The following is a 14469-nucleotide window of genomic DNA, read 5'->3' on the forward strand; positions in this document are numbered from 1 at the left end:
AAACACATTTGATGACTCCATCACAACTGGTCTTTTGGAAAAAGCCATGCAGACCGTCTTTTTTGCATTCAGGAGCAGGCATGAGTCTGTAAGCCAGTCCTGAACGCTGGTCAGAACAGAAGTTAAAACCGTTGACACCTCTGCATAGCTCTTTCCATGAGTCAGTATAACAGCATCATCTGCGTACATCTGAATATGTACATCTTTACATACATCAGGTAGATCGTTTATAAACAGAGAAAACAGAATTGGTCCTACTATTGATCCCTGGGGGACACCAACCGAGCAAGTGTGATAAGGAGACTTGATGCCATTTATACTAACACACTGTTCTCTATTTGATAGGTATGATGTAAACCATTTGATGGCCTCTGGGGACAAGTTGAAATGTGTTAGTTTGGACAAGAGGACCTGATGGCTGACAGAGTCAAATGCTTTCTTGAAATCCAAAAATACTGCCATTGCGCATGGGGCTTTGTTTAAAGCACACTTTAACTTTTCAATGAATAAGCAATTTGCTGACTCAGTGGAGTGGAAGGCTCGAAACCCAAACTGCATAGGATGCAGAGGGGTGTAGCCTTTGTCTAGATGTTTAACAATAGACTTTACAATCCACTTTTCAGCCACTGCTCATATCTCCGCAACCGTTGCCCCGATCCATGCCAAATTTTGCACACACCTTCCTTACCTGCCAAACTACAACCTCCAAGGACCCCCGGAGCTCCAGGGACCCCCAGGTCCCTGGGGGACCCCCAGATGTAAAAAATGACCAAATGTGCTAAACTGACCAAATGACCACCCCCACGGGGCTGCTCACGGGGAATTCCCGGGGACCACCCACTCCTGGTGCTTCAGAACGGATGCAAAAGTGGTGGCGCCCCCAGTGGAGGACCCCCTACACTGCAGCTCACATAAAATGCCGTAACTCCGGCTAGGAGCGACCGGGACAGCCGGGGCCCGTACCTATTCGTCCGCCTTGCCGGCGCGGAGACCCCACCCCTCATTTCTCACATGGCCCTCTTCTAGCGCCACCATGAGGCCGATTCTTGCAAAACACATTTTTGGACACTGCTCCTACAATGTTTGCCCTAAAATCACGCAAATCGGTACACAGTATGTCTACACTCATCCCATCAACATGAATCTCTCCCATATAGCGCCACCTCCAGGCCGATTTTTAAAAACACATTTTTGGACACTGCTCCTACAGATTTTGCCCTAAAATCACGAAAATCACTACACAGTATGTCTACACTCATGTCATCAACATGGATCAGGAAGATTTTGGCAAAACACATTTTTGCCCTATTTGTGGAGATAAGTGACCTACGGTCGCTTATCTCCCGATTAGGGAGTGTTACTGGTAGTAGTAGTAGTAGTAGTAGTAGTAGTAGTAGTAGTAGTAGTGTGGTCTCACTCTCTCCAGCTCCACGGTGAAGGTGTGGTCCCACGCCTGTTGTCCCACCGTCTTCCATGCCGTCTGTCCCACCACCGTGTTCTCTAGCTTCAGCACCGCACACACCTCCGCTGGACACACACACACACACACACAGGCACGCACACACACAACCGCACGCGCACACACGCACGGCACGCGCACACACACACACACACACACGCGCGCACACACACACACACACACACACACACACACACACACACACACACACACACACACACACACACAGTTAATTAGAAGCTAAATGATAGTGATTTCCAGGTTTTTGGCCAATAATTAGCTAATTATGCAAATCACACAAAGTAAATGCAACAGAAGAAAATGGAGATATCTTTATTTGATTTACTAAGAACCCCAAGAATCAAAATAACTACTTGAACTTGAACTGAACTACTTTAACCAAATGTTTATGCTTTAGCTATTAAAAATAGCAGATATACAAGCTCACAGCACGCTGCAAGCTTGTAGATTTGCTATTTTTGAGTCTTTGAATATTTTGACCCGATTCTATTAATGTCTTCTAAATCCTTCTTCTAAATCAGTGGTTCTCAAACCTTTTCGGGTCAAGGACCCCCAAAAAATGACATGTATTTGGCCACGGACGTCGGACCCCCATCTCAAAATATGTTGTTCCAGGGACCCCCAGAAGCAGAGATTTGAGTTACAAAAGTTTGCTTTGAAATATATACATTCAAAGATTTGCAACAATTTTAACAATAAAGAAATTGCAGATCTACAAGCTCGCAGCGCGGCACCGAGCTTGTAGATCTGCTATTTTTCAATAGTTAAAGCATAAAATAATGATACACAATAATGTGTACGCGTTCTGAATGGATTCCAGATCTAAATGGGGTTGAGCAGTGTGTGACTCACAGGACAGCTCGTCGGTCTTGCCGGGGATCCTTAGGCTCATGCTGCTGGTGCTGCGGCTGTACAGACCGCTCAGCTTGAAGGAGGAGCGCCCGTCGCCGCCGCCGCCGCCGCCACCGCCGCCCACGCTGCTGTAGGAGGGCAGCACCACGGGGGTCCCCCGGCTCCGCCCCGGGACCACCTCCAACAGGCCCACACAGCCCAGCAGACGCACCTGCAGGGTACCTGGTGACCAACACGGGACAGCGGGGAGGGGTGAAGTACTTTACATGACTCACCACTTCCTTCACAGGTGTTAGCAATATAATACTAATGAAAGCTCTGTTGTGCCATTCTGGTCATACAGAGTCACGGTGCGTAGGGCTGTCACGATTATTACATTTTATATGACGATTAATTGTCACTCAAATAATTTGCGATTAACGATTTAATTGTGTTGTTGACAATAGACCATTTGTCAGCCTTCTGATTGGTCCAATGTAATTACTGTACTTTTTTCTTCTCTTTGTATTAATATCACGTAGATGTGTTTTTTTTGGTACTTTAAATAGCTATAATGAGGCTATGAAAAATCTTTTTCCCCCATCCACTTCCATTATAAAAGAATCTGCCCTGGTAAATTCGTCCCACCTAGTAACAAGAGCAAAATGGGGCAGGATTTGACATACGGTCTATTACATTCCTGTTTGGCTTGTAGGCTTTAAAGTTGCACATGGCACAATGGACGGGTCCATTTGTACACTCTCAGAGTGAAGGGTCATTCCCACCGGACGCGTTAAAGTTAACGATAACGATATGTCGGCGTTCACATCAACTATGACGGCTTTATCGTTGTGGTGTGGACGATCCACTTCAATTGAAAACGATATGTTTTATCTTTATCGCGCTCAGTGGGAAAGGGCCTTTATGGGGGTCCTTGAAATGTTCAAGTTTGAGAACCACTGCGCTAGACTAAATGGAACAGAGCCTTCATCACTATTATTACCCGGCTTAGTTGAATGTTTGATGCTGATTCGTCAAGCGCTGAAATCAGCGGTGAATTATAGGAGAATAATGACCGCTCCGCTCTATAACGGACCGCTGCCTAATCAAAGGCTCAGTACACCTTCTGCACTCAGGCTGCGCTGTGTGAATTTAGTGCCGTATCCAATATGTCAGCCATGTAAACAAACACACAGTGTCATTTACAACTATGAGGCGAGAAATAGAACACGCAGTATCAGAAAATGGATTCTATTTGATCAGCACTTCCTTGTTTTCCAATGCGACCATGTTGCGCTGGGGGGGGGGGGGACGCCCAGTGCAACACTTGTGGAACACTTTCAGCAGTCTGTAAACATGGAAATACTTTGTTTTGTTTTTAGTTATATCAAGTGATAGGAGCCCTTCAGGTTGATATGCCACCTCCGCTATCGTGTCGGTGCCATATCAACCTGTCGGTCTCCTATCACTCCATAATCACCACTGAGCGAGATGTTATCCCTTACTTATTGGCAGTGTTGGGCAGTAACGAATTACTAGAGATGTTACCGATCAATCGGCAATGGATCGGATCGGGCCGATCAAAGCGTGATCGGCGATAATCGGTGGTTTAGATCAAAAGGTAAATTCACCGATCTGATCCGATCGGTGCATCCGATCAACCAGCCGTTCAGTATGCCCACTTGAGGCCATTTTGGGGTATTGATTTCCACAGTGCTGAAGGAATAATTAGTTACTGCTATGATAATAAATACATAGTAATGCTAGTAAATAACTATAAGGCAAATATATAAATGAATTCATGAGTGAATTAATTAATTAAAGTTAAAACATTAACATTTAGAAAATATAAATAATATATAAATAATAACTTGATCGGATCGGTGATTGATCGGTATCGGGTGATCAAACTTTTGTGATCGGTGCTCGGTGATCGGTTCCAAAAAACCTGATCGGACCATCCCTACGAATTACTAATTATATATTACTGTAATATTATTACTTTTTCCAGTAACGAGTAGTGTAAGGTATTACTCTAAAAAAATGGTAATATATAACGCTTATTTACTCCGCAAAAAAAAAGCCTTGTTACTCCGTTACTAGCCATTTTAGCCGATTGCAGAAAAAGAACAGATCTACAAGACATCAACATACATCTACAGAGATGCGATGTAGCTTGTAGATCAGTCATTTGCGCAGCGCGCACGTCATGAGACCAGTGCATGGACCAGTGTCAGCGCTGCGTTGCCTGTCACAGTCACAGAGAGAGCATACAGCGTGCGACGCGCTTATATGGATGGGACATTTACAATCTACAAGCACTCCTCTCGGCCGCGGAGGGGTCCGTCGCGGGGGTCCGCCGCGGAGGGGTCCGTCGCGGGGGTCCGCCGCGGACCGTCCGCGGAGCTCAGCGGGACCACCGTGGACCACTGCGGACTGAGTTGCTGCTGTTAGCCAGTTAGCGTAGCCTCCACTGTCTGAGCCCAGCCTCATAGCCTACACTTTTTAGGCAGAAAAGAAAATATGTAGCCTATTATTTAAGGATAATATAGGCAGGGGTCTTCAACAGAGCTGAGAGTTTTAAATGTAATAAAAAATAAGCAATGTTTTGTTGGGTTATATATTATATGTCTTAATTATTAATTGATTCGCTTGTAGGCCTATACCAAAATCCATTAAAAAAAGTTTCTAACTGTTCCCAGGTCAAATATTGATGTGTGATTAAAATGTGATTAATTGAGATTAATTAATTACAAAGCCTGCAATTATAATTTCTTTAATTGCATCCCAGAGACTCTTATTGTTCCAATAAATTGGATTCAGTTCTAAAAGGAGCTGGCTAAACAGATTTTGCAGGTAAAAAAGAAAAAGAAAAAAAAAGTAATATAACTTAATATATTACATATTACTCTTGATTCCAAGTAATAAGTAATATAATATTATTACTTTTTCCAAGGAGTAATAAGTAATAAGTAACGATTACGATATTAAGTAATATTGCCCAACACTGCTTATTGGTAACCAATTTGGCTGCTGTGCACAGAGCCAAACATTTGCATTTCGGTTCCTTACCAGTGAGTGGCGAGGGCTTGCTGAGCGTGCTGTACTGGTTGTGCATGTAGGGGGCGCCGTGGAGCGAGGACAGCGAGGAGGAGTTGGCCAGCGCCAACTCCTCCTTGATGAGGCAGGCCTTGGGGTGGTCCTCAGGCAGCTCCACCAGACGATGCTCCAGGGACCCCCGCAGCAGGTCCAGACGCTGGGACGACTCGCTCAGCCCACACTGAGCCTGGAGGATGCACCGTGCATGGGGGAGGAGACGGTAAATGTTAAATGGTGCATTTATATAGCGCCTTTATCCAAGGTGCTTTACAGAGATTGTGCATTACATTCACCCGTTCACACACACATTCATACACCGATGGTGGAGGAAACCATGCAAGGCATCAACCAGCTCAACGGGAGCTCAAGGGCTCTTCAACACTAACTCTGGGGAAGCCCGGGATCGAATTGGGAAACCCTCCTTGTTCTAATGACGGTTTCTCTACCCCTGAGCCACAAACTTTCACCAACTTAAAGGAGTTGTTCACCCCCAAAATAACTTTTTTTTCTCCTATTGATTACTCACGCCATTGGAGACTTCAGTTCAATAATATGTTGTTGTATTTGTCACATTCCTAAGACAAAAGATATATATTATAGTAAATTTACCCCCATTGATTCCGGATGGGGACCCAAAATGCCATAATGCTCCACCCCATTTTATGTATGTACGCACACACACACACACACACGCACACACACGCACACAGCGTCTCCATCATTACGCGTCCACAGAGACTGACCTCGGCGATAGCCTTCTTGTCCTGGAGCTTGCCGGTTCCCAGCAGCCTCAGCATGTTCTTGGCGCCCTCGGCCATGGCGTGCTCCACGCGGTAGTGGTGCCACAGCTCCTCCACCCGCCACTCCACCCCGCACATGTCTGGCTTACCTGAGAACACACGGATGTCAGGGGAGGGTCAATCGAATGGTTTCTCCAGGCCAGCGGTTCCCAAGCTTTTTTTAGCTCAAGACCCAAAAGGGAGATTCAAACATTATGGCCTGGGACCCAAATTGGTGAAAATAGAAGATCTGCAAGCTCACAACGCGTCAGCTTGCAGATCTTCTATTTTCTCTTAAACTGTCTGAGCGTTGCTAACTGCTCCAATTAGTAACTTTGTGTGTATGTCCATGTGTTTTCCCATGGTATTAAATACTCCTGTGACGACCCACTGTTCGGGAAACAGTGCTCTAGACAATTTACAATTTAAGCATTTAGCAGACACTCTTAATCCAGATTCTACCACTTTTTCGAGTCACGTGTTCAAATACTGGATTCTGATTGGCTAAATTCCGGAGGTTATGAGAGGACCACTGCCGCAAAGTTGTGTGTCCGAGATCAATGCGCCTCAGTGTACATCCGGGGACTTTCCCCCAACCAACAAATGAAGGTCGCAGCGGTCCTATGTTTACTAACGTGCGTACTATCGTCGCCGATTTATTTGGATCCAATGCAATCCGCCAACTTTAAAGCCCCTTTTCTCTGAACCTATGCCTTTCTGGAAGCGAACAGCCTCTATTTACGGCCGGAACGGTCCTTCTAACTGACGTTAGCTTAGCTGTATGCTAGACATCTTTCTCTGCATGGAGTTGGCGTCATCTGGTGGTGAGTAGAAGATGTTGTTTGTGGAACTATTTGCTGTCGTCGCGGAAGTTTTATAGGCAATAATGATTGTAACTTAAGATCCTTGCAAGTTACAACTATGTGTTTTCTTTCATGTATACGGGAAAAAGTGGTAGAAAAGCTATTTACCACTCGGGGTCGGACATTATGCTCTCATAATGTCCTGAGTGCGGGTGTTATCGGACTCGGCTGCGCCTCGTCCGATAACACCCGCACTCAGGACATTATGAGAGCATAATGTCCTCTCACTCGGGGTAAATTGCTTACGCGACTTACAATAAGAAAGGTAACATCAGTACAGTCATCAACATCAATACATCAAATGGAAAGAAATCTAGGACACAGGTAGACCAAGCACTTATTCAGTAAAAACATCATAAAAAATAAAACCTAAAATGCTTTCTAAATTACATGTATGGTCATTGAGGGTACTAGGCAAGTGCTCCAGTAAGTGCTATGGGCCAGACAGCACCGACGGCCCTTATAGAGCAGATCTACAAGTTCACAAGTGATCTTGTAGAAAGTAGATCGTCTATTTTCTTTTCTTTTTTTTGCCTCTTTCTTAAATTATTTAACCAATGTGTGAGCAGTTTTTACAGAATAGTTTGTTGATTACTTTTGATGCTGCAATGGTCTTTTTCTCTCTCATTTTCAGACTTGAAATGTCACTTTGCTGTCATCTAGTAATTTTCCACACCCGGTTACATTTTGGCTACACTGTCATTTGAACAAAAGACAATTTACTGGACCGTAACAATAATAGCAAATGCAGGGGAGAAAAGAAAAAGGCTGAATTGCCTTGTTTTGTTCCCAAGCACCGATGAGTGGCTTTCAGTATTGTCAATGTCGGTCAGAAACCTTGTATCTCCAAGTTTCAAATGTGTGCGTGTTTTTTTTAAATGAAAGCCAGCTACTTCATCATACAAGAGCATTGCACAAAAGTAGTGAAAATAGCAGATCTACAAGCACATAACACAGCGTTGTGTGCTTGTAGATCTGCTATTTTCACAATTTTAAAGCATTTTTTTAAAACCATGACTACAAAACGAACGGTTTTGGACATACAAGGTTTCCACCTGACAACAACATCTTTGCTGGATTTAGCTACACTGCGCTGTTATGATGAGCACTGGAGCCCCGGCTCCTCATAAATGGCTCGATAGATGTGATTTTAACCCATTCAGAAAGGGTTCACATTATTGCGTATCATTATTTTATGCTTTAACCATTGAAAAATAGCAGATATACAAGCTCACAGCGCGGCACCGAGTGCCGCGCTGCGAGCTTGTAGATCTGCTATTTTTGAAAAATTGTGAAAATTAGAATGTTGACCCGATTCTATGAGTGTCTTTTGAATCCTTCTAAGATTTTTTGAAAAACCTATGTTTCTATGAGTCAGCAATCTGGCTAGCCGTCGTCAAAGAAAAGGTCCTTTTCACTTAAATGGAGCTCAGTTGGTCCGTTCTTGAGAGACTAGTAGACTACTGTGTCAGTGGTTCTCAAACCTTTTCATGTGAAGGACCCCCAAACTGATATTTATTTGGCCACGGACCCCCATTCAACATATTTAGTTCCAGGGACCCCCCCAGAAGCAAAATTTGAGTTACAAACGTTCACTTTGAAAATACATATAGTCAAAGATTTGCACACATTTTCACGACTTTTAAAAAAATAGCAGATCTACAAGCTCGCAGCGCGGCACTCGGTGCCGCACTGTGAGCTTGTATATCTGCTATTTTTCACTGGTTAAAGCGTTCAATAATTCTAGGCCTAAATGGGTTTTAATGTAGCCGTGGTGGGTGCCAGCAAACAATGCTTATGAAATGTGTTTATAATGTACAGGTAGCTGTAGTTTGAAGCAATACGACATGGCAGGGAAGGCTATATCGTCTCTGTGGGGTGGAAACCTCATGTCCACAACTGTTACTTTTCAGGATTCAAATTCAAAAGTATCAAAAAAGAGCAAGCTAAAAACAAACTCAAGCTTTTGTTTCGAGCTTTTTTTTGTCGATCTGCATGTTAATAATATTAATATGCAACTTGTAAATTGTATCTCCGTAACTTATATATTAACTTAATATATAAGTTACGGAGATACAATTTACAAGTTACAAGTTATGGAGATACAAGGTTTCTGATCGACAGTGATGATATGGTGGCGATTGGCACGGCTGCGCCGTATGGCGGGCATGTCTCCGCTCCCTTGGCGATACGTGGGGGCTGACTGAGACGCTAAGCGCCCCCTGTTCATTCCACCAGCACACCAGCCAACGTACGCTGGTGAGGTAAACCGAGGGTGTCATGTATTTCATTTGATTCATGAAATACTATGTCGGAATCGTCACTGTCGGGCAAATTTGTATGTTTTTTCACAAAGAAAGCCCTGCTTCATCATACAAGGCCGTCGCACAAAAGTAGTGGAATCAGCAGATCTACAGTACAAGCACCCAACGCCTCGCTGTTTTCACTAGTTTAAATCATTTTTAACTCTCCTACTGCCAGATTATTTATTTATTTATTGGGTCTGGTGCCATCAAAAAGCGGCTTACCTTTGCGACGTTATAGTAGATAGATAGACATTTATTTATTTATTATTATTATTTTTTTTGATTGTGCAATAGTGCACTTTGGTCTGCCAGGCAGCAGAGGGCGGCGTCATGCGAGAATGAATGTGAATTTGCCTGTTATGTGTTGCCGTGCATTCAGACCAGTCACTGGCCACAGAGCCTCACAGCCAGAGAAATCAACAAGGAAGTGAATTGGTCTCCGTTGATGTTAACGCATAATGGATTTTTTACACCATCACCGCGGAAAATGTGTTTACAGTACACGGCGGCGCGACCCCTCATCAGCTTAAGGACATCAACAAGGTAAACGAACGAACGCGAACGAGCGCCGTATTGGCGCGGAGGTCTCCTGAGAATTGGGGCGAACAGGAACGTCCAAAGCAGTATAAGAGTTAAAATGATAAATACAAAGCAAACGGTTTTGAACATACAAGGTTTCCACCCGACAAAAACGATTTTATTTTATAGAAGACACAAAAAAGGGGATATTTACTTGCGGCCCATAAAAAATTGGTCTGTACATTTAGCATCTCATCTACGTGACCTGGTTTTCACAGCATGCTGAGGGTGTTATTAATAGAGCAAGGGTGTGGTGTTCTGTGGGTTTGTCTTCCTAATCCTGACCCGTATACAGGTGGTCTATTTTTGGGGAGGTGTTCTAACAGATGTAAGGGACGTTGTTGTGCTATGGTGCTTAATGTATTCCCATGCTGAGAGGCCCCGACAAGGAAGGGCACGCGGAGAGACATCCATTACAGTTTATGTTCCCAAAACATCTCCCTCTGGTTTCACTCTTCACCCCTTTACTGGCTCTGAATTTGTGTCTCTGTTTCTCTCTGTCTCTTTCTGTGTGTCTATCTCTCCCTGGCTCTGTCCCCCTCTGTCTGTCTGTCTGTCTGTCTGTCCCCCCTTCTTTACTTGCGCCAGCAGAGCGCGCAAGTACTGCGTTCGGCTGTGTATGTAGGTATGTATGTATGTAGGTAGAGGTGTGTGTTTAAGCCCGTAGCCCAATCAGGGACCAGCATTTCTGACAACGTCATCATTAACACAACTACTGCCTTTTAATCTGAAGGGATGCTTGGTGCCTTGGTGCCGCGCCGCTTTCTCCGTAGGCTGCAGCTATTATTTTGAAGGGCCGGAAGGGGGTTGTTTTTTTTGGATTATCACTTGACGGCAACGATTACGTCATCTAGTCACATGACAGTGTGGGCCCAGAAGAGAAACATGGCTGCGCCCAGCCGAGTGAATTTTGTACAGTAATCAGCCCACCCTTTGGCTCAAACTGTCTCTTTTAAAGTAAATGAAGTCTCTTTATGGGCCTCTCAATGGATTTACTATGGCGGAGCTTCACTTCGCGTGCACGCCCCAACGTGCGTTGTAAACAAATCACGGACATTACCGATGCGGGCGGGACCGGAGCGACGTACTGTAAGTACCGGTAATTATACTTTTACAGTAAATACAGCTTTCAATGACGGTGAGGATTGTCAACGGCAGCAGAACTGTTAACAGCCAATGAGGGACCAGTATTCCTGGTGATGCCAGTGGTGATGTCACTGGCATCGCCAGAGTGATGCCAGTAGTGAGTGCACCTCACAGCGCATTCTGCTGGCGCACAAGTAGGACTTATGCACAAAACGCAAGTTGGCACCTCGACAGAGTTCAGTTCTAGTTTTGTTTGTCTCTCTCTTTCTCTGTCTGTCTGTCTGTCTGTCTGTCTGTCTGTCTGTCTGTCTGTCTGTCTGTCTGTCTGTCTGTCTGTCTGTCTGTGTCTCTCACTCTTCTCTCTCTCTCTCTCTCTCTCTCTCTCTCTCTATCTTTATTTCATCAACTGTGTCATCTTCTTTCTAGTAGTGCCCCCACCCCACCCCATCTCTCTACACTCTTTGTTAAATGAGGCATGGCTTTTAGCTGTTGGCCAACATCAAGGCAATGCGGGGAAATCAATAACACCCTGACCTGAGACTGTGTCTGTGTGCGCGTGCGTGCGTGCGTGCGTGCGTGCGTGCGTGTGTGTGTGTGTGTGTGTGTGAACGTGCGTGCGCTGCATGTGTGCCCTGCGAACGGACGCGTGCAGGTTTGTGTGTGGTGTCTCTATCCCGCGGCGTGTGCGAGGAACGCATCGATCCGTTAGGGAACTTCTGGGAACGGAGAGACGATGGCGGCTCATTTAAGCTCCGCCCGTGCGGCGGGGCGCCGCCGTGTGCAGCTCTACAGGCTCACGCCACGCTGTGAGCTCGTATTCAGATCAGCCAGCACAGGGAAAGCTGTCTGAACCTTCACTAAAACAGTGGTTCTCAACCTTTTCAGGCCGTGACCCCCCCCCCCACCCCCCAAAAATTTCTGAGGTTTTCAACCCTTTTCATAACAAGGTCCATTATTTATCAGGCGTTTGAGCCACGGACCACCATTTGATGAGATCTTCCTCGCAGACCCAAAACGTACAATATTTTGTTATAGTTGGATACGATTTTGTCCACAATTCCATAATGTATTGATGTTCGGTACCATAGGTGAGATGACAGGCAAACGCAAAAAAAGAAAAATCTCTACCGGTAATTGTGTTTAATTTAACTCTTGAGAGCGTACAATGAAAACAAATGGGCCTATAAGGGTCCATTTGGTTACCAACTCCGCATCATTTTGCTGGGAACCAACTGGAACACCCTCAAGGACCACTGGTTCACAGCGCGGCACCGAGTGCCGCGCTGCGAGCTTGTATATCTGCTATTTTTGAAAAATCGTGAAAATGTGTGCAAGAAACCTATGTCAAGAACCCCCAAGATGATATGTATTTGGCCACGGACCCCGATCTTAAAAAATTTAGTTCCAGGGACCCCCAGAAGCAAAATTTGATTTAAAAATGTTCGCTTAAAAAGATACATATATTCAAAGATTTTGCACACATTTTCACGACTTTTCCAAGAATAGCAGATCTACAAGCTCGCAGCGCGGCACTCGGTGCCGCGCTGTGAGCTTGTATATCTGCTATTTTTCAATAGATAAAGTTATTAGGGCCCCTCCACCTTGGGCCCCAGTAACTCAGTCCCACTTTCCTACCCCTTGTGACGCCCCTGCATATATTTGTGACAACACAACGAGGCACCTTGGTTGTCCTCCGTCTGCTCCGTGGCCTGCATGGACTTGCGGATCTGCATGCGGATGATGTCGATCTTGGTCTTACTGTCCTGCAGCATCTGCTGGGCGGTCTGGAGAAGCTTCTTGTCCTACCAGGAGAGTAGTGAGTGATGGTACAGTTAATCAAACAAATCAATACTTTTTTTCCCTGTTTTCTATTTTACTGTATAATCGATTTAGGGGGAAATAAAAAGATTTCTTGAGCCTTTCTTTTTATAGTAACGTGTTGTGAGCTTGTAGATCAGCTCATTTAGCTATCTTTGTGTGACACCAATGTAAAAAATATATATATAAACTAGAAGCAGTGCTCTTCCGAGCACAGGCCTCCAGGTGTTTCTCATTTTGTTCAAAAGAAATGTGTTTAGCAAAAGGGTTGGGTTGACCTGCTGGTGGCGCTATAACAGGCCAATGTGAAAAGGGTGGCATTTGTTCCTTGACCTAGTGGGAATGTGTGTGCAGAATTTCTGGGGAATCACAAGCTCCTCCTGCATTGTCCCGGTGCCTAAGAAGATCCGTCCCTCTGTCCTCAACGACTACAGACCAGTTGCCCTGACATCACAGGTCATGAAGGCCTTTGAGCGGCTGGTACTGAACTTCAGTTTGATTACCAGGCTGACATCGGAGTCGACGACGCCATCACCTACAACATGCCACCTACACCAACCTCGGAGATCTGGGCTGCACAGTCAGAATGATGTTTTTTTACTTCTCCGGTGCCTTAAAAAGGGCTTCAGGGCAATCAAAGTAGTTGTTTACAGAGAAACAAATCTTTTAATTCATTGATATAAGTACTTATCGATTGTTTCAATGAATCTAAGAAGTACTCGTAGTGGTATAATCAGTAAGGGATAGTTTTGCAGTCCTACAGCAAAGCGAACGCAGTGAGACAGCAGACATGAGCAAGCACTCTTCTTCCAGTAACCTGGTTCATTATCTATTATACAGCCCTCTTCCCACACTGCTGAGGGGAGGGGAGGAGAGGGGAGGAGAGGGGACGAGAGGAGAGGAGAGGAGACGAGAGGAGAGGAGAGGAGAGGAGAGGAGAGGAGAGGAGAGGAGAGGAGAGGAGAGGAGAGGAGAGGAGAGGAGAGGAGAGGAGAGGAGAGGAGAGTGTTAAGCCCGTATCATAGTCGGGTCTTTTCGAGTCTTTTTGAGTCATGAAACTACAACGTTACATCATTCCTCACGGTGGAGAACTTTCCACCGTGAGTCCCAACACATCTCTCTGTTTTTACTATCAGACAGACAGGCTCTACACCCCGTTCACTGATTGGTCGACCTGAACCGGTCTAGACGGGGTAAAGGACTTCACCGTGGGCCGTGACTATGATGGCCTGCACTTATTTTCTGACTTGAGGTGGAAAGCTTTCCTGAGTTTCCACCTCAAATTTGCGGTGGATAGGTCTCCACCGTACACTCTGATACGGGCTTTAGGGTCCCTTCACTTTTTAGGGTTTGATCCGGTCGGGAATGGAGACCACTTTACGTCATGTTGTAGTCCTAGATGGACTACACTTTGGCCGGAACTATCAAACCGGAAACAGTTTTAACCCAAAATATTCCCCTGCACTCAAGGACATACTTTTAGGGCCTACCTAATAAACTCCTTGATGCGGCATAGTTTTGCTTTTGGAAAATTTGTTTGGTATGCATCTTTTAGTCCAACTCGTAGCGACTGGCAAGACTACACTAGGCTACTGGAGCATTTTAATAGGGATTGGGGAAACAAAAGG

The 14469-nt window shown here is 45.1% G+C and overlaps 1 protein-coding gene across 1 annotated transcript in view; it reads right to left on the reverse strand.

Moving 5' to 3' along the window:
- The window catches only part of pkn1b (protein kinase N1b), a 46225-nt gene that overhangs the window by 22335 nt on the left and 9421 nt on the right, over positions 1-14469 (reverse strand). Inside the window, exons 4-8 of the mRNA XM_080725098.1 lie at positions 12705-12825; positions 6154-6299; positions 5384-5597; positions 2333-2554; positions 1418-1527 (exon numbers count right to left, since the gene is read on the reverse strand). Of these exons, the coding sequence (XP_080581224.1) occupies positions 1418-1527; positions 2333-2554; positions 5384-5597; positions 6154-6299; positions 12705-12825 (813 nt within the window). The remainder of the gene's footprint in view (positions 1-1417; positions 1528-2332; positions 2555-5383; positions 5598-6153; positions 6300-12704; positions 12826-14469) is intronic.

The sequence above is a fragment of the Nannobrachium achirus genome (genome assembly GCF_963921795.1).
Source record: "Nannobrachium achirus genome assembly, chromosome: 4".
NCBI lineage: Eukaryota > Metazoa > Chordata > Actinopteri > Myctophiformes > Myctophidae > Nannobrachium > Nannobrachium achirus.